The 26,441-nt window shown below is 41.6% G+C and overlaps 1 protein-coding gene across 2 annotated transcripts in view; it reads left to right on the top strand.

Moving 5' to 3' along the window:
* Positions 1-26,441, top strand: part of mertka (c-mer proto-oncogene tyrosine kinase a) — a 171,876-nt gene that overhangs the window by 37,348 nt on the left and 108,087 nt on the right. For both annotated transcript variants that reach the window (XR_007933607.1, XM_028820523.2), the window contains exons 3-7: positions 128-228; positions 2,080-2,253; positions 12,405-12,491; positions 12,619-12,734; positions 20,173-20,356. Coding sequence is in view for 1 of the 2 variants with exons in the window: in XM_028820523.2 (XP_028676356.1) it covers positions 128-228; positions 2,080-2,253; positions 12,405-12,491; positions 12,619-12,734; positions 20,173-20,356 (662 nt within the window). In the remaining variant the exon portion in view is untranslated. The remainder of the gene's footprint in view (positions 1-127; positions 229-2,079; positions 2,254-12,404; positions 12,492-12,618; positions 12,735-20,172; positions 20,357-26,441) is intronic.

Genomic DNA, 26,441 nt, shown 5'->3' with positions numbered 1-26,441 from the left:
TTGTATTCATAACTATAAAATAGACATTTAACTTCTCTTAAAAGAAAATTCTTACCGATTTGCACTGTTGCATTTGATCATTGTCCGCATTTCTCATCATTAATGATTTTGCTTTGATTCCTTTCAGCATAAGTAGCGTGCAGCGTTCAGATGCTGGGGAGTACAAATGTCGACTGAGAGTAAATAATACAAACATTGAATCCAGTCCTATCCAAATTGATGTATTAGGTGAGTCTTTTTTTATCATTTACTCCCTTTCTGAACTCATCAAATATTAATCTATTAATGTAGCCGCACATTTTAATTCTCGTTCAACTATGATTCAGAACGCATGAAACACTTTTTTTATAGTACTTTCAATTTCTATTGAATTAGGGAAGGATCTTATAATATAAATAATGAGTGTAAGGCATGAACCACCCAGCCCAGGTTGCCAATCTATTGGCTACACTCATATTGGGACCATTTTAAAATTGTAATCCACATAATGTGCGTGACTCAAGATGAGAGAGGTGTTGTGATCAGAGTGCCAATCCCAATTTTGAAAGGGAGTGAGGCTTTGAAAAAGACCCCTAAACCAAGCCAGGGTCTTCCTGAGCCTGGATAGAATAGGGCTCACCCCAGGCAGCCTGACCTCACAGCTCCAAAGGCAGGCATCTGCCTAACCAGTCCCAAAAAACAATGAACAGGCTTTTAAAATACAAAGTACATAAAACTATCAAAAATGCCCTTCAAGGGAGAAGAAAAGCCATTAAAACCTCTCTGGCTTAAGGACATTTATTTGTAAATACATAAAGAAGCACAAAATGGAGAATAGATGAAAAATAAGGCAAAGGAACTTGCCTCAAAGACAATCCAGAGCAAATAATTTGTAATATATAATCCAACAATCAGAGTTCCCAAAAACCAAAGCAAAATCCAAATTACAGAAAATCAAAACTTACAATTAGTGCACTTTAAAAAATTCAGTGAAGTACTGAACTATCAGCTTCATAATATAAAGACTGAGGATGGTCCTTTATCTGTGACCCGTTTTGCCCAGTTTGGGCTTTGTGGTCTCATGGCCTTGGAGCCACTGCAGATTTTGTTTTTTTTTTTTCTCCAGCCCTCTGGAGGTTTTTTTTGTTTTTTCTGTCCTGTCAGCCATCAGACCTTACTTTATTCTTTGTTACTTAGTATTGCCTAATCTAATTTTTATATTTTTATTTTTTATAAACTTTTCTTCCTTCATCTTGTAAAGCACTTAGAGCTACATCATTTGTTTGAAAACGTGCCATAGAAAGAAATGTTCCACCCACAAAACACAAGGAATGCCTTCAAAGAACAGACGCACAATGTTTACAAATTAAATAATTAAAGTAACACATAATTGTACATTCAAAGGTATGCCAAAAACAGAATTAACAAAAGATGGAAACTTAATAAACAACAAAAATGTTAAATACCGGCTCTTCTATTCAGCTTCACTTGGAAGAGTGACAAAGTATATGTTACATGTGTAAAATAAATAAAACGCAGATCTACTACTTATGACCTCCTCATTACAATAAACGACATGTATTATTAAGCATCTAGTGCTTCTGAGGTTATTAAGGAGATAAACGGAGTACAAATAAGGGCAAAGTATAAATGATGTCTCCCAGTTTCTGATTTGTTTTGCTATAGGAATTTTGTATTTGGTTTCTTCGTCTTCTTCTTCTTTTTCTTCTTCTTTGGCTGCTCCCATTTAGAGATTGCTGTTTAAACCTCTAAGAATAAACTAAGTATTAAATAATTACACTGATTTTTTTTTTCTCTAAACCTCTGGCTTGGAGTATGAAAGTGAAAACTACATCATTGCTTTTCAGAAAGAAAATAAACTGGTACCAGTAGTAGTAGCTTGGTGACAGTGTTCAGACCACCAACTAGTGGATTTACAGAAGATGTCATTTGCAAGTATAATTACCAAACCATTTGGTCTCACACAAATTTAAATGTCTATCTTGGAATAAAGAAAATGCAAATTGACAATGTCACACAATATGCATAAGTGGAATGTGTATATTCTTGTTTTTAATGTAGAATTTGCTCCATTTTTAGGACTCCCTACTTTTCTTAAAGAGCCAGAAAATGTCAACATCTCCCGAAATACTCCATTTAATCTCTCATGTGCAGCTGTTGGCCCACCCGATCCTGTAAGGATCTCGTGGCTACAAAACAGTGTGAAGATAATTGGAACAGAAGGCTTCTCACCCTCCATTCTTAGTGTGCCAGGTAAGTGCAGGAAAGCAAGAAAATGTGTGCGTATTCGTGAGCGTGAGTGGGCGTCTGGGATGTGTGAAGAAAACATTCAAATGGGTCACTTCCTGTTCCCTCTGAAGCATTTTTATCCCACTGGAATCTGTCAAATAAAGGTACCTTGCTTCACCAACTTGACTGAGCCACACCAAATATATTTATATTTATATTTATATTTATATATATATATATATATATATATATATATAATATATATATATATATATATATATATATATTGTGGTCTGCAGGGGGCGCACCAGTCACCCAAACCCAAAGAGATTGTGTTCAAAAAATGCTTTAGTTGCCTCAAATTTTTATGCAATCGTTTTGTTCACCCCACTGAATTAAAGCTGAAAGTCTGCACTTCAACTGCATCTGAGTTGTTTCATTTAAAATTCATTGTGGTAATGTACAGAACCAAAATTAGAAAAACGTTGTCTCTGTCCAAATATTTATGGACTGTGGCACCCGGCTGGGGTTCATGCCCGGCCCGGATGCCCAGGACAACCGAAGGAGGGCTTGTGCCTCCTCCAGAACACGAGGGGGCGACCGCCCTGGTTCTATTGGGGGCCACGGGTATAGAGCTTTTTCACTTTGGTTTTGTGATATTGAGAGTAGATAAAATTCCATGATTGAATAACAAGAAGAGGGAAATTCCACTCACATAAGTTTACCGTCTTTAATTTTTCATGTGATGCCACTTTCATGTTACTTCTGTGTGTGTAGTTCTCATTTCTACTCTCACATACCCATAAAGAAAATGTGTTTATCTGTTTTGACACAATTAAGAACAATTGCTGAGATGAATCTGACACCATCTGCTGTATATGCTCATGCAGTTTGTTTTTTGGTTTTACCAAAAGATTCGGCTGCATTTTAATCTTTTACAGTATGCACTCAGTTCAGTCTAGAAGCCTTAGAGGATTTTCTTTCTCTTTCATTCTACTGAAGCATAAGTCATGTAAAACCCAAGAATGTTGTTTCTTTCTTTTATCCTTTTTTCTTTTTACTAATAGTAATGCTAGGAATGTCCATGTGTCAATCCTGTATTTAAACTGGCCTGGATGCAAAAGTGTGTTAATATGGGATTTAGAGAATTCTTTGAAAAGTGTATTTTGCTTTTCTAATTTTTATTTTTAGATAGATGTTTCTATAGATATTCTGCCTGCAGCTTTCCGTCAAATAACTCTAAAGTTACCAAGCTTGCCAGCAGCTCCCCAAATTTAAGAACAAACCCCTCTCTTTATTCTCAAAGTTCCTCAGCTTTTCCACTCAGTGCAGTTTGGGATACGAGGTTTGAGTTTGGCTTCAGGTCTGTGGAGCGGCTATTGTTGTTATGAGACATTTTTTTCACTCTGGAAAGCTCCATTTTGTTCAGTTGTTGGTATGAGCACAGTTTTGGCACAGGCCAATCATACATAGATCTTAAGAGTGCTTTTTGTTTGCACACTTTATTTTGTACATACACATTCTAAACCAGTACCATTCCAGTCTGATGGTGCCCCCCAGTGCTGTGCTCAAACCTTGTACTCATCATGTAATTATTGAACTTGCTCCATCAATCACAGAATTTTCGGCTCACTAAGCAACTGAATAGAAATATCTTGGCAAGCACTGTATACTTTTTCTTTTATATTCATTCATTCATTCATTAATTTTCCACCATTTATGCGAGGCCGGGTAGCGGGGGCAACAGTCTTAGCAGTGAGACCCATACATCCCTTTCCCCAGCCACACTTGCCAACTCATACTGTGGGATCCCAAGGTGTTCCCAGGCCATCGGGGAGATCTAATCCTCCCAGTGCCTCATGGTTCTTCCACAGGGTCTCCTCCCAGCTGGTCGTGCCTATAAAACCTCCACAGGGAGGTATCCAGGAGGAATCCGTATGAGATGGCTGAACCACCTCAACTGGCTCCTGTTGATGCGGAGGGTCAATGGCTCTGCTCCAAGCCTCTCACAGATGTCGGTACTTCTTGCCCTATCTGTAAGAGAGAGCCCATCCACTCTGCGGAGAAAGCTCATTTCGGCCGCTTGTACCCGCATTTTCATTCTTTTGGTCCTTACCCAGGTGAGGGTAGGGATGTAGATTGACTGGTAAATCGAGAGCTTTGCCTTCCGACTCCACTCCTTCTTATCAGCTACAGATCGATATAGCAACCAAATAACTGTTCTAACTCACTTCTATTATATTTGGTCATTCTCATATGACTCTTGAGCCTGTTTTCATTTCTGATGTTAAACTGGCATTTTGAAGGTTACACTTAAATATGCTGTAAATTAAGCACAAACAGGCATCTTGTGGGACTCTGTTGAATGTTCAGAATGAAGGGAGGAAGATAACTGAAACAGATTCAACAGAACAGATGTCATACGATAGCATAAAGAGCTCTCTGTCTCAAGAGGTTAGTTTTTCTTTAGTAGGCTGAGTAGGCCTGTTCAAAACTCGCTAGATCTGTGAAGCTGCAATACTAATCACTGCCTTCCCTAATATATTATAATAGAAAACTAGCTGTCCCCCGCTTCTCTGCCCGCATAGTAGTGAAACAGCACAAACTTTAAAAATCAATTAAAAAAAAAAGTAATAATTTGTATTGAGAAGAATTTATATTGATAGCATTCATATCTGAGGGCCTCTTGAAATATAATGAAATATAATATTATTGGTTTTGCTATCGAGGTCGAGAATGTAGCTGTGATCTCTTTGCCAAAAATGTAAAAAGTTGGCATGGTATCTCTGGCCAAGCGGAAGGCAGATACGCTCCAATGTCAAACGTTGCTACTGTATCTGAGCGTGTTCAGCTCTGATGGGAGAGCGTCCCCTGCATGGGAGAAGAGCATGTGGCCGTGACATCTCTGCCAATGAGCAGGTGTCCTCTAAAAGACACGTAGCTGTGATCTCTCTCTCAAAAACATCAAACGTTACTCTTTAACAATCTCTAGATGATAACATTTGCTAAACAAACAGGTATCGCTAGCTCAGCGGAGGCAAGAACACGTGGCGAGGGGTAGAGTGACTCGAACGGTTGCTGGTGTGTGAATGAGGAGGACCCCACCTGGCTCCCTATTCCTGAGGTCCTGCTACCCCTCTCCTCAGCCCACAGCCTGTCTCTTGGATTTGCACAAATAAATTGGTGCCGCAACCGAACTATAATACTTAGCGCGGTGAGAGAAGTTACAAAATCAACCGGAATGTTCAAGCAAATTATAGAAAAAAAAGATCTAAATCCGTTTAGTAGTTCTCTCATGAAAAGCGGACAGACAGACAGACGTTGGATTTTATATATATTGTCACAAACTCAACCAAGAGCCACAGCAAGGTTTGGGGCAGCCGCCCGTGTATTATTTCCTGGCTGCAAAATTGAAAAAATGATAGCACTGAGGGGCATAATTCAGAGTCAAAATAGAACTGAGGGAATAGGGGAAAGGTGGCTGCTTTTAAAGGCCAATATAGGAAATTACATCGGGGGGTCGGAACCAGAAGGGTCTTCATCCATAGGCTTGGGCCCGGAAATGACATCAGAGGGGCCGGACCCGGAATGGTCTTGATTCATAGGCTCAGACACGTAAGTGACGTCAGAGTGGTCGGAAGCAGACTTGACGTCATCAGGACCAGGCTGTATTTCCCGTGAACAGTCTGTAGAAAAACAAGAAAAAGAGTCAGTGCACTCTGCTACATCCCGGTCTGGCTTGGAATTACCCCCATTCAAACCCTTTAGCTGCCTCCCATGCGCACGTGTGTGATGATATATAGAGATGAAAAAAATAAAAAGAATGCTGGAAACACAAAAACAGAGAAGCTAAACAAGGGTAGCAGAGTAACTGCTGAAGCCAGCCAACAACAACGGAGATGGACAGTTTGACATCCGTGGCAGAGCGACGGGCGCTGAGCAGGCTCCTGTCAATAATGGAGAATCCACTGCATCCACTAAACAGGATCATCTCCAGACAGAGGAGCAGCTTCAGCGACAGACTGCTGTCACCATCTTGCTCCACTGACAGACTGAGGAGATCGTTCCTCCCCCACACTATGTGACTCTTCAATTCCACCCCAGGGGGGGTAGACGTTAAAATTATACAAAGTTATTGTCTGTCTGTATACCCTTGGGATTAATAAAGTATCTATCTATCTATCTATCTATCTATCTATCTATCTATCTATCTATCTATCTATCTATCTATCTATCTATCTATCTATCTATCTATCTATCTATCTATCTATCTATCTATCTAAGATGATATAAACTCATGTCATCCTGTGTATAGCAGCGACCTTTTACTTTTCCACTGAATTCAGTGTCATACCTGACAGCAGAGCTGTTGCAGACTTTCAAGATTAATTACCTCTTCGGAGCTAAAGTTTAGAAACTCTTAAGGTAGCAGTGTGATGTGAAGTAGAAAACCTGCCTGCTTGCATTGATTTAGCTTAGCCCCCAAAGACCTGCATGGTCTAAAATCAGTCTTAATGTGACACAATGTTATGTGTGTGTGAGCCCTACGACGAAACTGTTTGCTCGGTCCAGGGCAGTTTCATACCTTGCAGCCAGTGCTGCTGACATAGACTCGGCTTGAGCCTAACTTGGGTCAAGCGGGTTTGAGAATATACCCTTACAGGCCACTTTTTTAGGTACACCTGTTCAGCTGCTTGTTAATGCAAATATCTAATCGGCCAATCACATGGCAGCAACCAAATGCATTTCGGCCTGTAGACATTGTCAAAACGACCTGCTGAAATTCAAACCAAGCATCAGAATGGGAAAGAAAGGATCCTGAAGTGACTTTGAACATGACATGGTTGTTGGTGCCAGATGGGCTGGTCTGAGTATTTCAGAATCTGCTGATCTCCTGGGATTTTCACAGACAACCATCTCTAGGGTTTACAGAGAGTGGTGTGAAAAAGGGAAAACATTCAGTGAGTGGCAGTCCTCTGGGTGAAAATGCTTTGTTGATGCCAGAGGTCAGAGGAGAATGGCCAGACTGGTAAAAAGGCAATAGGAACTCGAATAACCACTCATTGCAACTGGGGTTTGCAGAAGAGCTGAACACACAACACTTTGAACCTTGAAGCAGATGGGCTACAGCAGCAGGAGACCACATCAGGTGGTACTCCTGTCAACTAAGAACAGACAACTGAGGCTACAATTCGCACAGGCTCACTAAAATTGGACAATAGAAGAACACTTGGTTTTTTTTTTTCCACCATTTCATTTTGATGTCTGTGTCTTCCAACCATCTTACCATCAATGCAGTCAGTTCATAAACTACAAGGACCCAGAGTGTAACATAGTGCCAACTCCCACTGCACGGGGTATCACGGTTGTGCAGTGTTTCTTGGTGGCCATCCAAAGTTTAGTTGCTCCCTGCAGAAATTTCCTGAAGATATCTGCTGCTGTGTCTGCCCAGATGACCGGGCCAGCCCTACTTGGCGCTTTTGTGACCCCAGCTTTGTTTGTGCTCTTAGTGAGTACAATAGGCTGGCTGTTGCCTCCTTTCTTTGCTTATTTCTTTCAGCCTTTTTTCTCCCCTGGTTGCCATTTCCAAGCCAACAGGGTGGCAGTCAGCTTTATTGAGGGTTTTGTGATGCAGAGTTCTGCACCCTTTTGATCGGACTGAAACCTCTGTTTACCCAGGCATCCTATGCAGAAAACTGTAGCTTTTTTTAAACGCTATAGCTGACTTTTTGTTAAAAACTTTATTATGTCAGTTTCTATTCTGCATATATTAGAATCATCTGCTCCTAAATATTGGAGCAATCCCTGCTTATCACATTATTTGTTAACCACTTTCTGTGCTACAACTTCCTCCCAACATATGCTTCATTTGTATAATATCAGATTTTCATTTCACTCCAGATCAAGTTTCGATTCTCACTTCCCAGAGGTAGCAGAAAAAGAAAAAAAAATAATAAAGACAGAACCAAAACCTGACAAAATACACTTATCAACCTTTCAGTTAAAAAGCAACAAAAATTACCCAAAAGCAAGATGTACAGTATGTAGCTTTAGTAGCCATTACAGAAGCAAGTACACATCAAACTGGAATAATTATTGAACATTTTAATAGATGTGCGCCATATTATTGGGCCTGTGAGCCCTGTGGAGTTGGGGGTTTTGTGTAATTCTGCTGTTTCGGCGTAGAAGGTTTCCGGTGGTGACCCAATGCTTGCTTTAGGACTTTCTAGGTAGACCTGAGTATCTCCAGACCTTTGAATTTTTCTGTATTAAGTCTCAATTATGAGCCAGCTTCAGAGGTGCAGGTATAGTCTGGTCACCATCACGATGAACTACAGCTGAATGCGTCTTAGGTTATAATACTTCCTCCCTTATTATATTTTCTGGACCCAGATAGTTTATTAGAAAGAGTTGAAGGCACAGCAGAGAAGCAAGTTCAAATGTTCATTCATGTAATATAAAATAACATTTTCTACATTACAGTTCTTATATGTGCCAAATGCAGAGGCACATTCAATTCAATTAAATTTGGTTAAATGCCAGCTGGTATTCAATATGCCCAGATATCAGGTGGCTCTTTCATTCTTATGGCGGAGTGGTGGTTCTGAGGTTAGGGATCAGCGCCGGCAATCGTAAGTTTGCCACTTCAAATCCTGTAAATGCCAGAAGTGATTCCTCTCCATTGGGACCTTGAGCAAGACCTTTAACCTGCAATTGTTCCGTCCTGTCTATGACGTTAACCTGCATCCAGCCATGCAAGCAGGTCTTCCAACTCGTGGGTTGGTGGCAGGATCGGCATTCCAGCCACTGTAAAAAATCTCACACTGTTCCACTCCATTTGAACTAGTGTGGTGCTGAGGTGTCACCCGTTGCACAGCTGCACTTGGGTCCTAATCTGGGATTCTGAGGTGGTTCATCGTGTGGTGGGTGCAGCAACGCTTTGTATCAATGCATGCTCCCAACCTCCTTTCATTCTTGTGTTGTGCCTCTGAGCTGATAGTTCAGTGTGGTCTCTGGATGAATGTTGATGGAAAGACAAGCAACTGCTGGCATGTCTCCATATTTAAGCAAACTTGATCTCCCTGACTGTACCCCTTGGAGCAGCGACAACTCATAGTTTAGGGGCCAACTCCCTTCCTGTGCTCTGACCATATGTCTCCGAACAACCCTGGCCAGGCACAACCTATGTTCTCGAACCTTCTACCAATCAGTGTTCAACCTTTGTCCATGGAGGGGTAAAATGTTTCTCTTTGCTCTTTTCTCTTTGCAGGGGTCTTTGCCCCCTGCTCGCTTCACAAGCCCACCCCAGGGCGTGCCAATTTGCGTCTCTGCCACTCGTATTATGAACAGGGTGGCTGAACACACGCTTTGGAGATGCGGACAGATCACCTGCTTGCTTACTGCTCCTCCTGCCGTGCTGCATGTTCTGCTTCTCGCACTGCGTGCCGATCATTTCAAAGCCTGTACAGCAGCTGTCCTCACCTTGCCCGCTAACGTTGTGAGGGGTGGGGGTTGGGGTCTGAACGCAAGCTAAGGAGATGCGGACAGATCATCTGTTGTCTTTCTGCTGCTGGGCTGCATGTTCTGCTTGTCGCGCTGCGTGTCAATCATTCAAAAACCCTGCACAGTAGCTGTCCTTTGGTCTCCCGGCTTTGTCTTGTGGGACCTTAACTCTTTTAGGGCTAATTTTTTTTTTGTTTCTTTTCTCCCAGGGCTGAATATTTTTCCAAAAACTAACATTTTTTAAAAAAGAACACAAAGCAATTGTTTAACATATCAAATCAACAAAAAATATTTACTTTTGACAAATGTTACTGTCTTGCATGTTGTATGAGCCTGCATACTCTATGATTTCACATACATATCACATACATTTTACACAGCAAAGTCTGATCTCGCTCAAAGCAGCCAATTTCAGTCATTGCCACATTGCACTCCTTACAATACGTGTTGCTTTGGTGCCTATTTTTCAATTGTCTGTTGCTGCACTTTCTCACATATATTGTTAGTGTGTACTGTAGAGAGACAAGTCACCCATTTGCCATCGTGCCATGCCACTGCCACCAAGTTTTCTGCCTGCATGAAAACCGTATTGTCACCTCTTTTCATCTTCTGAAACTTTATGAACTTTATGTATGGCATTATAGCCTGGCTCACCCCATGGGATTTGCTTCTGTTTATTACAGAAGTGAATAAAACTTTGCAGCAGCACGTACCTAAGCCACCAGGGGACAAAACACGTTTGGACCAATGCTCCCTGAAGTTATATCATCAGTTCTGTCCCATCTCTATTTGTAATGCCACAGCGCGCTTCATCTCGTCTTTCGTTGTGGGTTTCCACTTTGAAAAACGAGAATACGATGCAAACACAGCCCGCGATTCAAAAAAAAATCTCTGCCTACCTGTTTGTCTCGTCTGACAGTAGCTGAAAAGCTGCATCAGGAGAGAGCAGCCTGAAGTACAGCAGCTGGTGATCTGCCATGCCGTCTTGTAAACTCCGGTAGCCAGATCAGCTCTCAACGGATCAATGTCTGTGTATTTATCCCATGCGAACCTTGCCGTAGATGCATCGGCTGCGCGAAGGCACTCAACTGGCAGCAGATCCGCTGGCGCGGCATCGGCTGGTGTCTGATCAGCTGATGCCTGCTTCTAACTCTCTTGCTCGATCTCCTGATCACTGCCAATAAAGTCCGATTCTGAAAAATCAAGAGTCCGACTCCGCGATAATGCGCAAAACATCGTCTGTCGAGTGTTTTCTTTTCTGCACTTGCTTCGCTGCCTTTTCACATGTCGGTGCCATCTTGCCTTTGTTTACATTTCGCAACTCACGCACACACAATGTTTATTTGCCGAGTCAACGAGTCTAGCATTCCTCCAAGCACAGAGGGAATGCCAGTGACGTGACAGTGAGATTTGTCGCCATTAACAGCTGATTGTCGCCCCCTATCCCTGGATGTTGACTTTTGTCGACATTCGCCTTCAACCCCTCCTGTTAACAAAAGTCGACATCCGCCCTAAAAGAGTTAAAGTGTCTCTTACGGGACGTCCGGGCTGATTATTACTTTCCTTATTTTCTGAATTTGCACATAGATTGTTATTGTTCTCTTGTGCATCATTTTTTACCTTCTTTTCTCTCCAATGCTTTCGTGTCTTTTTTCGACATGCTGCTCTTTCTTCTTTGCTTAGTCGTTCACGTGCCCTCTAGTACGTATAACATTTTTAAGAGCTGGGAGCACATGATGTGTGTCTGCCAAAAGCATTCCAACAACTGCGAAGTTAGATGTCCGTGAACTTGTTTTAAATTGTTTGTAAGTAGGGCGTGATTTGCAAAAGTCACTGTCTCATGGGTCTTGCTTCCTAATGTTGTAATGTCTACTCTCGCGCGACGTCAAAGTGTCTCTCCGAGATGATCACGTCTCGACCCAAGATTTTTTTATATAATAGATCGATAATATATTTGTAAGAGTTAATTTAGCATTGGTGTTTTTCCTTTGTATATGCAGTTTAAAGTGGAGAGACTTATCATATTTGTGAACTGTCCAGTCAGTGTTAGTGTTGTCACTGTCATCTTGATGTTCTCATTGCCATTACTCCGATTTGATTGCATGATACACACTTTTGTAAATTATTGATTTAAAGCCCATTTTCTTAACCTATTCTAGTAAATAGCTGTGGAGACTGCAAGAGAAGTGGTTACAAGACTAGAAGTAAACGTGAATGAAACAGCAGTCCATCACAAGGCTCACACACACTTATACTCCTGTATCCAATTTAGTACTGTGTCTCAAAGAAGTTTTGTTTAGGTTGATGAGTAGATTGGCTCTGTATGAGTACCTGTGGGTGTGTGTAAATGTGCCCTTCTGCGGCTTGGCATCCTGTCTGGGGTTTTATCTTGCCTTGTGTCCAAGGCCCTAGTGTCATGCAATCCTGAACTGTATAAGGGGTTAGAAAATGGACGGATATACCACAAAAGAATCGCAGTTCCTTTTGTTTTTATGGTTAATGACCCAATTTTAATATGACTTTTTATACTTGTAACATTTGCATTATTTGGACTGCTTCTTTTTTTTTTTACTAGTGTCTTTAAGTCAGTAAAATTGAATAGCTAGACTTATAATGTGTTTTTATAGAGCTGTACATTAAATGTAAATTTTTCTTTTGTTTGTGCCTCTAAGGAGTCAATGATTCTGTCCGCTATAGCTGTGAAGCCACCAATGACAGAGGCTTGAGCACATCGAAAGAAGCACACGTTAATATTAAAGGTACTACCAGATATTTGTTGTTTGTTACTTTTGGGTTTATTTGGGTGTGTTCTCTGACATACTTTTGTTTAAGTAAACATTGATCATGCACTTATTTAATCGATCTCTAATGCTTATTGACTTTCAGGGCCCCCTTCAGCACCCAGTGACCTGCAAGTAATAAAGCAGTCTGCCCACTCCCTGTCGGTCAAGTGGCTACCAGGACATGACAGTTACTCTCCACTTCACACCTGTCAGATCTCAGTGAGTAAATGCCGTCTGCTATATACTACTGTCAAGCTAATGTATAGTATTTTGTGACAGTTTTATTTTTGCTTATTTCTGGCTTTATCTTTGTCTTCTTCCACCCCATTGTTACATGGGGGTGTTAGTATTTTTTTTTCTTTGAGTAGACATTTCCAATAGAGATTTAGGCATGATTTTAAAAGGATTTAAAAACAATGAGTAATATTGTGCTGTACTACACATTTACACTCAGTATTTCAGTACGGAAAAAAGCTTAAACGATTGATAAATAAGCAGTATTTGTATGTATTCCTGTCAATCATCTAAAGGACCATTCAATCAGTTACCAGCCTGGCAACAACCTTTTGTGATTTTACGGGTTCTGTCCATACCTTCTTGTATTTACTTTGCTTTCCCTTCACACTCCACAGATACCTACAGTATGTTAGAATGACTGGTGGCTCATTCTTGTCTTGGCTAAGTGACATTGTGTGTGTGTGTACGTGTGTGTACGTGTGTGTACGTGTGTGTGTGTGTGTGTGTGTGTGTGTGTGTGTGTGTGTGCCCTGTTATAAACTGGTGTTCCATCTAGGGATGGTTCTTGCTTTGCTCCCAAAGTTTCCAAGATACAATCATGCTGCTCTGTTCTTCTTCCTCCTATTCATCTCTTCCCACTTCTTTGTGGTGTCAATGTCTTTGATCCTCCTTCACCCCCTCCCCAGTCAGACCCTTTTCCATGAAATGGTCTTTTCCTTTATCTTCCCACCCGTTCTCTGTCCTCTCTCATTTTCACTTCCCCGGACTTTCGTTCCCATCACTCTTTTGCCCGCATATTCCTTGCCTCTCCTTATCACATGTCCATACCACTTGAGCCTACTTTCCTGCACTTCCTTAGATTTCTCTCCCACATTTGGTTGTACCTCTGATGGTTTCATTTCTTATTCTGTCCTTATTTGTAACTCCAACATTCTCATTTTTGACACATCCAACTTCTTCTCTTGCGCTCCATTTACTGCCCACGTCTGAGCTGCAAAGTGTGGACAGTAGGAAGGAAGAATGTTACAATTCAGTTCTACTTTGTCAAAATTCACTTTTGCCACAAAAAATACTTTTTTTTATAGAATACAGCTTGTGAGATAGAAGACTAACACTACAAGCTTCCCGTCATGTCACTGTAACAGTGCAGGACTTAAACTGCATAACATAACAGGGAAGGCATTAGTTATTGAGTACTGCTAGCCAACTTATTCAGCATTTTTGTTTCGAATCCCACATCCTGTCATTGCCTCTGTGGAGTTTGCACATTCTCCCCATCACTGCGTCGTCTTTCTTTCCATATCACAAAAGATGTGCATGTTGGGTGGATTAGCAGCTATTAGTTGGCTTCAGTGATTGTGTATTTCCTGCAACAGATTGACATCCTGTGCCCAGTGCTACCAGAATAAGCGCTGCCAGCCCACACACAAACCTGAAATGGATTAAATGGGTTTGTGAACTTTTATATGTAGAAGATATGTGAATTATTACAGCATGTAGATATAATGAACTGAACTTCATGGTTTATACTGATAACACGTTGTATGAGTTGTCAAATCGAATTGTCAGTTTTAAATAGTCCCGGGCTGACTACTTACTGTGACGGGCTTTCCCTTCACTCTTCTGTGATCCCATCTTTTTATGGTGCTGTGAGTTCAGTTGGCCTCCTCTGCTTCTCTACTGTATGCATGTTGCTTCAGATGAAGACTGTGAGAGATACATCTCACTCATTTTTTATTTTTGGAAACGGCAGTCCTTCATTTAGTTTTCCAGGTATATGCTAAGTCAGTAGGTAAATACTGTTTTGTTGCTTCATTATAATAACATTTGATAAATGTTTAATTTTAAGGAGCTGATGATCTTGTTCAGGAATAAAATGTATTGAATATGGTACAGTGCAAGATTTTGAACAGCAATACCTTCAGCCTTTTATAATATACTGCTCAAAAAAATTAAAAGAACACTTTTTAATCAGAGTATGGCATCAAGTCAATGAAACCTCTGGGCTGTTGATCTGGTCAGTTAAGTAGCAGAGGGGGTTGTTAATCAGTTTAATGAAATTAACAACAGGAGCAATAGAGGAGCAACAATTAGGACAGGAATGGTTTAACAGATGAAGGCCACTGACATTTTTCCCTTCTCATCTTTTCTGACTGTTTTTTCACTTGTTTTGCATTTGGCTACGGTCAGTGTCACTACTGGTAGCATGAGACGATACCTGGACCCTATAGAGGCTGCACAGGTAGTCCAACTTCTCCAGGATGGCAGGCACATCAATACGTGCCATTGTCAGAAGGTTTGCTGTATCTCCCAGCACAGTCTCAAGGGCATGGAGGAGATTCCAGGAAACAGGCAGTTACTCTAGGAGAGTTGGACAGGGCTGTAGAAGGTCCTTAACTCATCAACAGGACTGGTATCTGCTCCTTTAGGCAAGGAGGAACAGGATGAGCACTGCCAGAGGCCTACAAAAGGACATAGAGCAGGCTAAACAATCAGAAACAGACTTCATGAAGGTGGCCTAAGGGCCAGATGTCCTCTAGTGGGCCCTGTGCTCACTGCCTTGCACCGTGGAGCTCGATTGGCATCTGCCATAGAATACCAGAATTGCAAGTCCACCACTGGCGCCCTGTGCTTTTCACAGATGAGAGCAGGTTCACCCTGAGCACGTGACAGACGTGAAAGTGTCTGGAGAAGCCGTGGAGAATGTTATGCTGCCTGTAACATTGTCCAGCATGACTGTTTTGGTGGTGAGTCAGTGATGGTATACCTGGGGAGGCATATCCATGGAGGGACACACAGACCTCTACAGGCTAGACAACGGCACCTTGACTGCCATTAGGTATCGGGATGAAATCCTTGGACCCATTGTCAGACCCTATGCTGGTGCAGTGGTTCCTGGGTTCCTCATGGTGCATGACAATACCTGGCCTCATGTGGCGAGAGTATGCAGGCAGTTCCTGGAGGATCAAGGAACTGATACCATTGACTGGCCCCCACGCTCGGCCTAACCTAAATCTAATAGAACACCTCTGGGACAGGTTGCACCTCTGACTGTTAATCGTCTGTTAATCTACCCCCATCCCCAAGCTCCCGACGATGTCAGGCATGCATACAAGCACGTGGGGGCCATACAAACTACTGAGTACGATTTGGAGTTGCTGCAATGAAATTTCAGCAAAATGGACTCACCTGCCACGTCATTTTTTCACTTTAATTTTCGGGGTGACTTTGAATTCTGTCCTCTGTAGGTTGATAATTTTCATTTCCATCAAACGATGTGGCATCCTTTCTTTCCTAACACATTACCCAGGCAATATCAGTAGAGATATCCAGCAGGATTTTTTTTCTCATTGAGATCTGATCTGTTTTCAAAATGTTCCGTTAATTTTTTGAGCAGTTTATAATGTAATAAAGAAGAAGGATTCTGAACCTGCTTAATAAAGTTTTGGGTGACAGGGATGAAGGGGACTGTCCCAGTGGCAATGGATACAAGGCAGGTACCAGGCCAGGTCATTACAGAGCACACACACTCATTCAGAGAAGGGTGGGATAAGAGCCACCCATTATCCTCAGCTGCATGTCTATGAGAAGTGGGGGGAAACCAAGGTACCTGGAGAAAAGCCCATGAAGGCACTAGGAGAACATGCAAAACTCACAGGTAGTGAGCGATAATTACTGTACCTAATTACTATATAAGGGTAGCAACCCTGTGTCCTGGTTACCCACCATGGTATTTCGGCCCACTAACAACTGCCCTTCACTTAGAAGATTCACTAAAAGATCACAATATGTTTATATACTGAATTGAATACAGGTCATGAAGCTCGAGAAAACATTTGTGGCTTATTAAAAAAAGTTCAGTGCCACTCATATGACTACAAGGTAAAGAATGATGTACACACATCCTCTGTAACATCTTCAAAACCAGAGCATTATGTTACCCTGCCTTCCTGCAGAGCAGAAGAATGAGCATGCTTATCCTGTTAAGCTAAAGCACTTCTTCACTATGGTGGTTTCACTGTGTCTCTTATTATATCCAATTCTCACCATACCTCATCCACGCTTAAAGCTGTCCTCACTAGCAGAGGCTGAGAAACTCCCACTATCACACTAATAATACCAGCACGATCATGTAGTGCTGTGGTCGCCTAGACCCCTTAACCCACCCATGAGTGACATAACTTGCTGAGGTGAAGGACCAATCTTTTAGCCTTGGAATCGACTCTTGAGTGTTTTTCACTTTTGTGGATAATTCACTCCTTTTTGCTCACCGTGGGACAGAAAAACAATGTGTTAGTGCTGTGGCTACCACAGGTCATCCTTGGTGTCAAACGCATGATCCCATGATTGTCAGCGCTTCTGCAAAAAAGAAGAAAAAAACATGCTGCTTAGGTTGCTTCATCTCAAGTGCTCATGTTTTTGACTTAAAAGTCTACCATCAGTGCAGTGGTGATTTTGCTGTAACCATTTCTTCCTTTAACTTCAACTTAGTTACTTTCTTTACTTTAACTTACTTTTACTTTTATACTCTGTGTGTAGACCTTCCCACATCTGACACCAGCGTAACTGGCTAGTGGTGCCGCCATGAAAGGTCAACCATTTTCAGGTCTTGTAGCAGTGATTTGGCAATTGACATGCCTTCTATGTATTGAGAAAATGTGTGGCTGAACTGAAGGAAACAGAATTATAATTTTTAAAATACTGAGATGGTGCACAGTAGTGGTATGGAAAAATAAAGATTGAGAAGAAGAGGAACACAGCAAACACATGAATGGAATGTGTGGTTCATGCGTTTCTCCATCCATCCATCCACCCATTTTCCAACGTGCTTGTTATGTTTGCTGTTCCTTTAAACTAAAAGTCCTTCATTGCCAGTATTTTCATTTATCCCATAATTTATACAGAAAAACTGCACTATTGTCTGTAATTGTCAGGCCATGGCCCATTGACCTTGTTACATTTTATAGCTTTTAATGAAGCCTTGAAGAAGCCACATCCATTGACAGAAACAGTGACCGTTTGGGCAGATGGAAACATTGCAGCAGCAGACACAAACATCAGTTTAACAAATAGGAAAAAAGAAGTCAAAAAGTCATGAACAAAAGAAAGCTGAAATACAATGTTGCTTTCCAAAAAATAAACATTGATGACACTTTTATTTACATACAGTACGTTTTACGCATAAGAAGTCTACCTTCGACCGTATCTTGACATGGAGGGTTCTCATGAAGAGCAATTGCGAATATCTGCAGAGTTTCTTAGCAGCCTTTGTCGATTTTTATAAAAGCGTTTGACTCAGTTGATCGAGCTGCCCTTGAGGCAAATCCTGAGACTTTGTGGGATTCCCCCTGAAGTTACTGGATATCATAGCCTGTACACTGGTACTGCGAGTGCTGTGCAGAGTGGAGGCAGAACCTCTGTGTTTTTCCCAGTTGATTCTGGGGTTTGTCAGGGGTGTGTTCTGTTCCTACTCTATTCAAAGCTTGCATGGACTGGGTGCTGGGCAGGGTTGTGGGTTCCAACAGTTGAGGGGCATCTGTTGCTGAAGAAAGATTCACTGATCTTGATTTTGCCGACAGAGCTGTGCTCTTTGTGGAGTCAATGGAGGCTCTGATCGGGGCTCTCGAAAGACTGAGTGAGGAGTCTGAGTGTCTGGGCTTGTGAGTGTCCTGTTAAAAACCAAGATCCAGGCCTTTAATGACCTCTTAAGCACAGCCATCAGCAGTGTGTCTGTCTGCGTAGAGAGTGTCGACCTTGTCGAGAGGTTTACTTAGATCGGCAGTGACATTCATGTCTGTAGTGACTCTTCCTATGAAGTCAGTAGACAGATCAGGAGAGCATGGAGGGTCATGAGGTTGTTGAAAAAGGGCTTGTGGCGCTCCCGATATCTCAGCAAAAGGACAAAGGTCCAACTCTTTAGAGTCCTGGTGCTTCCTGTTTTGCTATATGGTTGTGAGACATGGATGCTATCCAGTGACTAAGACAAAAACTGGACTCTTTTGGTACTGTGTCTCTTCAGAGATTCCTTGCATACCGCTGATTTGACTTTGTGTTGAATGAGCCGTTGCTCACGTAGTCCCAAAATGAGTCACATTACCTGCAGTGTGAGGGAGCATCACTTATGGCACTATGGCCATGTGGCTTGATTCCCAGAGGGTGATCTGGCTCACAGGATCCTCATTGTTGAGGACCCGAGTGTGCTGGACCAGGCCGAGGGGATGCCCACGCAACACCTGGCTGCGGCAGATAGAGGGTCATTTCCAGAGGGTGGGAGTAAACTGCGTGTCTACCTGGAAGGTTGCCAACCGGGATCCCAAGCTGTTTTTGTCGGCAACATGCTGTATTAGCGCATCCTCCCCAACCTGACTGACCTGAATGAAGGAAGCAAAATCCTCTAAAAAGGAAAGTCATTGTGCTAGTGGTGTAGTTGATCACTTTAAAAATGTCTACACAACTGTATACTTTAAATCATTTGTGTGGAGAGTTATCACAACCACAGGTATTTTTTGAAATTTCATGTTTATGTAGTCACTTAATATAAAGTGCCTTTTAGTTAGATGGCCTAGTTTGGCTCATAAACTCGTTCTACTCTGTGACAATGCAGTATAGACAGCAGCTTTTCACTCTGCTATTCAAAAGCAAAAGGCAACACATAACACATACAGATCTTCTTGGTCCTTTACATGTTGGGATTGACAGGATTTTAACTTGGTGCCGTGACTGCACATTCAGGCCCATTGTCCACTGTCATCAGTCGAGGGAAGGACAGGACTCAAAAGAAATGTTGGGGTACCAACCGGGCCATCCTGTCTACTTGCAAAGAAAAAGAACTGAAACTAACAGGCGCCTGATAGCATGAAGGGTTAACATAATAAACTTTTAGCCATTAATGTTGAATCGATAGGCTCTGGAGAGTGGTCCAGTCACAGGGTCGGAGCTCCATAATGCAGGTAACTCATCTCCTGAATGAGACCCCATTTTTCAGGAGTGCCTCACTTTTATAGCTTCCAGAACTGAAGGAGCGTAGTCAATTGCCCTCAGTGGGCGTTTTCAACGAGCTGTGGGAGATAAGCGGAGTTAGTGATTGCACCCCCTAGTGTCCCAGATTGGTAGTGCTTACTTCAGATGAGCCTGGAAGGTGACCCTCAGACACGAATGTGTGACACCACACAGAACAACTTGTTTGAAGGAACAGTGGACCCAAACTCACTGGAACAAACACAGTGCTCATAAACACCGGAAGACAACAAATCCTGCAGGATAAGCTACTGCTCTATGATTCTGAACTGGATTAAACAGGTTTTAAAACAGACAGATAGAATGTAAGATGAAATGTGTTACCAGTATGCCACCCACGACTTTTCAAAGAATTTTTTTTTATTAAGGTGATAAAGATGTGAGACCCTGATTTTCTTTTCAGGTAAACCAGACAGTATTTGGTGTTTCCAGCCATCTAAGAGATATAAGTGTCTCAGTACCTCCTTATGAATGTGACTTGAAGAACCTGACTGCCATGACTTTGTTTTGGCTGCGAGTGTCCTGCATGAATGAGATTGGATGGTCGGGTTGGAGCAAGTGGATCCAAAATGAAACTCTTGAAGGAGGTAAGCAAATGAACTCCCTTATTGCAAATACTGGTAAAGAGTTTCCTCTTTTTACAAAAATAAGAGAAAGAAAAAAACAGAGAAGCACATGATGCTTAAAGTAAACTGTCCATATTTACTGGAAATAAGCATGGCCTGGGTTTTGTCTTAAATGTCCATGCAGTGAAAAAACACATTAATTTTCATTTTCTGTAAAAGTTGGTTATGGATAAATCCTGAAATTTTAGATGTGCATCTTTATTACTTTTATGACTTCTTCTGTTGAGTCTTTCCATGACAGCCATTCTTCAACTTCATAAATGAGAAAATATGCTGGACAAGTTCACTGTTCTGGAAATTCATTTATTTTGTACTATAAAGGGGCTTCAGGTAAGGACTGGCACAGCACACAATAGGCAGCCAGGAAGATTAATAAAATGCCACCAGGGGGTATTATAGTGTATATTTATAGGCTAGTTATAGCTGAGAGGGCACAGAAGTAGAACCAGGGCAGTGGAGGACTCTTAATAATTTATTGGAATTTTCCTCAGACTCACAGAAGTTGGCAGGACAGCATTTTATAGAATGCATGGCCTTGGTGACCAGGAAACCTGAGGGTTGCCTGCCAATTTAAGATAGTTTTGGAGCTCAACATTGCATAGAGTCCAGAGACCAGGAGGGAAAGTTCTAGGAAAACTGCCTCAGTTGTTTAAGAGGGCATTTCTGACCCCAGAAGTGTTTATCGATACCACCTGGAAAATAGTTTCTGGCTGTCTCTGCTGAGGTATTTGTTCAGCAAGTCACCGGCCCCTCATAGATTGCTGAGCCAGTCTGAGACGGCAATAGCTGTGAAAGTTGAACTTGAGACCTTCAGATTACAGAACAGCCTTATCAGCCTGTTGCACTTCAAGAATAAGTTTGGTATTTTTCAAGTCAAAGTTATTTCTTTGCAAACATGGTACACTGCATATGCATATACCATGCAAAATGATGTACTAAAGTTAAGTGTTTTCTATAAACTGCTTTGCACCCTCGCCCACCATAACCAGTCATCTATGGGGAGGGAGCAAAAGCTTTAGATTCGTCCAAAATTTCCATCTCCGGTTTTCGATGGATCTCGAAGTTTTAGGGTCTCCTGATGCTATCAGCATCGATAACTCGATGAATGGTGTGTGTCTGTCTGTGTCTGTGTGTTTGTGTGTTTGTGTGTTACAGTTTCTTGAGGATGGTCTACAGCTAAAACGGCTACACAGAAAAATACCAAACTCGAAATTTAAGCCCATTCTGAGATGATGATGTGCCGATTAGTTTTTGAGCCAAATTGTTCAAGAGAAAGAGGCACTCAAGAGGAACCCTCAAATTCTGCAATTGCTATCGCAATGACCTATTTTATGATCAGAAAGAGCAGCATCAGAGTGGTAAGTAATTACTGAAATGTTATAGAATAGTTTGGGTAACTTAGTTCCTAGGGTGCAAAGCCTACTGGCACTCACGTCCAAATTTTTTAAAAATACATAGCCTCTCCTGGCATTTTATAATGGAAGTCATTGAGCACGGGGTCCAACCGGAAAACAAAAGCCTAAAAACTTACCAAATATGTCCACTTTGACGCAGCAAAACTTTCAGTGTTTTTCACACATGTTTGTGGCACCAAAAGGGATCTGGAAATAGTCATTTTATCACACATTCTTGTTGTTTATTATTTTTTTTTAAGGTAAGGGTGCATTTTCTGTTTGCTTATATGATAACAGTGACCTTCGTGGGAGAGGTTCTCACATAAATATGGAAGTAAATCAAGACATCAGCGAGTATGTGGCAGGATCAGTTTAGTGTGATTTTTTCTTTTCAGAGTAAACTAAGACCCGGGAGGTGAAAGGTTGTTGCAAAGTTGTTGCGGACTAAGGCCGTGTTTTTCTTTTGAAAATGATATCTATAAGCTATTTTACAATGCATGTGTAATCTCAAGACACAGATCAATGCTTGATAACTTTCTCGGCTTGAAAAATTAAAGTATTTGGTAAGTTATTAGCTGTTTGTTTTCTGGTGGGGCCCCACACTTCATGACTTCCAGTTGTAAAAACACAAAGAAAGGCAGACAAAGAGTTGGGGATCCACACCGTATATTGTACACAAAACAGGCAACAAAAGTAATAGCTCCAGAGAACAGTCTGGTTCAGCATCCAAATAGGGACAAACTAGGAAGGGAAGGTGATAGGCTTTCATACATGGGAAAGGCGCTATATAAATAAAATGTATTATTATTATTATTATTATTATTATTATTATAGTGGCAGGAGAGGAAGAGGCGGGTCTGTAGGATTCCAACCAGAAGTGAGGTCAGTAGGAGGCGTGGCTAGGAATGAAACGCAGGAACTGGAGGTGTTTTAGGCAGATTTCTCTTCAGGTGATCTGCAGTAGAGGAAGAAGACAGGTTAGTGTGCTTTGTCAACCCCTGCCTTTGTTTGCTGCCCTCGGTTAAGCCCTTAGCCTGCCTCCCAAGAGCATGTGTGTGACACAGTATAAAATTCCAGGACAGGCTATCTATTTTTTAAAAGAAAACACTTAATGTTACAGCACAATTTTGCATGGCAAATTTTTATATACTATGTCTGTGAAGAAATAACTTTGACTTGAAAAACAGCAATCTTACCCTTTTAGGAGAACTTCTCTGGCTGAACATTTATTTATCCTCTTATATGCAAGCAGTCTCTCCATCTCCTCCTCAGCCTTACCCTGTTCATTCCTCCTGTTTTACTCACCTTGGTTTAAGGGCTGCTTCTGGCCAATTTAACAGTAAACTTTGAGTTTGGAGGTGAGTCGGACAGGGGGGTGGATGTGATGCCACAGGGTGAAGAAGAAGGCATGAGAGTATCAAAGGAGTGAGGAGTGCTTACTTGTGGTACCAACAGGACAGACATGGGTTCATGTTGAGGAAGACCCAGAGACTGTGAGGAATATAGTTTTTGTTTTTTAATTTTATATTGTATTAATAATTTTGCTAGTCCACCTTCTCGCACCTTTCCATTTTTTATTAACAAAACCCATTATCACTTTAATCGAAAGTTCCATTTATATAGCGGTTTTCTAGACACACAAAGCACTTTACACAGACCGCCGAGGAGCCCCTTCAACCACCACCACCATCCACCTTGATGATGCGACAGCAGCCATTTGTGCACAAACACTCACCACATACTAGCTGTTAGTTGGTGAAGGGGTGAGAAAGATAGCTAGCCAATTACAAACAGAGAATGAGTAGGGGGACAGCATGGACATGGTGGTGGTGGGCAATTTAGCCAGCATATCAGAGCACATCCTACTGTTTTCAAAAGATGCCCAGGGATCTTTTATGACCACAGAGAGTCAGGACCTCGGTTCTCATTCAAAGGATTCATCACTGCATCGGGTCATTAAGATCCACACACAGACCACAGGATATGCGCCTCCTGAAACACCTGTTTCAGCAGCAAGCAAGCTTTCCTGGTTTGTCTCCCATCCAAGTACTGGCCAGACATGCTTAGCTTTAGGTATTTTAATTATTCTGAAGTGCAGATGGTATGGCTGCTTTGACCTACGTAGTGTTTATTCCAGGTTTAGGATGACTTATATATAGGTGCTCCCTGTTGTCCACAGTGCAATACAATAAAAATGACTAAATAAACATCTGAAACCATGTGTGTTCTATCAAATGGACTTAAAGAGATAGATGTACTTCTTTTGCACCATCAAGGATGTTAGATACCTTTTCAAGACGCAAAGTTTGGCTCTCACTTCTCTGCTTCCTCCTTCAAGTTGTTACCTAACACCCGGCTCCTTACTCAAATTCTTTATGAAAGACCCCAATCTTTAATCCTGCAATGTTATCACCCTAAATTGCTATGGTGCATCATCTTTGTGATTTGTTTACGTGTACCTCATATGGATGCGCTCAACAAATGTTTTTAGTAATCAGTTTATTGATATACAGTATTTCATAGGCAGGCAATCATTTAATTTAGCAACAGGTCTTCAGTTAAAATTGATGTATGGTTGATCAGGGAATATGCACAGAGGAAAGGAAAGATAGGCTGCAAATGCACGGCCAGCACTTTAAAGGCACTGAATGCCTGACAACAAGCAATAAGATAGTGTGTTTCAAAAGACATGCCGATTTTATCTTTATATTTAATCGTTATTTAATTAATGGTAACAATAATTCTTTACATTTATATAGCACTTTTCTCACTATCCCTGCAGTGGGTGGGTAGCCACTTCAACAACACCAAAGTGTAGCATCTACCTGGATGATGAGATGGCAGCCATTTTGCGCCAGTACACTCACCACACATTAGCTGTTAGGTGGTGAAGTGGTGAGAGATAGTTAGCCAATTAGAGGCAGAGGATGATTAGGGGGCCAGAATGACTAGACCATGGTGGGCATCGGGATACACCCTACGCTTTATGAAGAATGCTCAGGGATCTTTTATGACCACAGAGAGTCAGGACCTCAGTTTTGCATCTCATCCAAAGGACGGCGCCATTTTTACAGCATGTTATCTCCATCACTGCACTGGGGCATTGGGGTCCACATTCAGACAACAAGGTAAGTGCCCCCCTGCTGGCCTCGCCAACACCTCTTGCAGCAAATTCCCAAGCTTTTCCCCAGTGGTCTCCCATCCAAGTACTGGCCAGGCCTGAACTGGCTTAGCTTCAGGTGGATGAGCTCTTCTGAAGTGCAGGTGGTATGGCTGCTAATCACGTTGCCAAGGTGATTGTGAAAATCATTTTGATTATGCAGATTTAAGAATGTTGCACTTTTTATGTTAATTCAGCTAATAATGGAATAAGCAGCCTTATCTATTTTAAAAATCACTCTCAGTATGCAAAACTATGCAATTTCTGTCTAGAAGGGTGAATTTCTAACCAAAGCATAGCTTTGATTTTTCTAATAAATAAATGTTTCAGAGTTATTTTTAACTTCCAGATTGTATGTCAATGTGTTTTATCTCATCTTGCAAAACATGCCAAGCATTTGTAGTTTCTTGTGTCTTTTTAAAGTTGCTCCAAGTCCAGGACAGGAAATGGAAGTGAGCAATTAGCCACTGGGTAATTGCAGGGCTGGCTCAGGGCACACAAGAGTCTTGTCTGGGGTCTCGGTAGACCACAGGATCGACAACTAAGTGCAGTCTGTGTGTGTATGTGTGTGTGTGTGTGTGTTTTCTATGTAGCATGTCTATTGGCATATTCTGCTGAAGTTAAATGAAACAGAAGTGAAAGTTTAATCAGCCATTTTCTGTATAGAACAGCGAAGACCAGCACCTCTTATAGGTTGAAATTCTTTAGTTACAAATTAAGTTACTCATTGCTTTGGACAGTTTTGATTTCTTCTTTTTTTTCAAAAAACAATGGAACAATGTCTGCTGCCCAGATGCGGGTCTTCCAAGCGGAAGTGTATTTTAAAATCCTGATGTGTGCTATGCAGGGGTGTGGTGGTTGGAATTTCCTTTCTATTCCTAGAGGTCCAGAATTTTATGCTACATTTTAAGCGACATGATTCACTTTGCTTTTCCAAAGTCTGTTTGTCATCTTTTCCTCTATGGATTTTTTACATGTCATCGTTTGTTAAGTAAATATTCCATTTTTGTATATATTGTTTTAATTTATACTGTATATTGCGCCTTTATATCAATATCACTTGTGACAGAGCATCAGCCTGGCAAGGTGGTGCCAGGGTGAAATAAGTAAGAAAACGGGGGCTAGGAGAATTCAGATCAAGACTTATGAGGTTAATCACATGGGTCGGGGTCTGTCGGAGGAAGCCATATTCAGGTTCACTGGTTGAGACTTTTTTTCTCCAGATGAAAAGTCCATTTCAGATTAACTGAAAGTCTGGATCAACAACATTCTGCTGTACGATAAATCCACCAAAAAAGGATAATCAGTCTGAGAAACAATACCCTTTATACAAGAGCAAAAAGTTAAAAGTAAGAAATTCAAAATGACACAAGAAAGATCAAATAAAAACACAAACCACAAAAGGAAGCAAACAACACAAGCTAAGAAAGAGCTTAGGCCTTAGCACTTGCCTCAGGCATGCTGGGCTCTTAAACAGGCCTTAGGTAAGCTG

The sequence above is a fragment of the Erpetoichthys calabaricus genome, chromosome 15 (genome assembly GCF_900747795.2).
Source record: "Erpetoichthys calabaricus chromosome 15, fErpCal1.3, whole genome shotgun sequence".
NCBI lineage: Eukaryota > Metazoa > Chordata > Cladistia > Polypteriformes > Polypteridae > Erpetoichthys > Erpetoichthys calabaricus.
The sequence above is the reverse complement of the archived record's forward strand: the minus strand, read 5'-3'. Positions and strand labels throughout refer to the sequence as shown.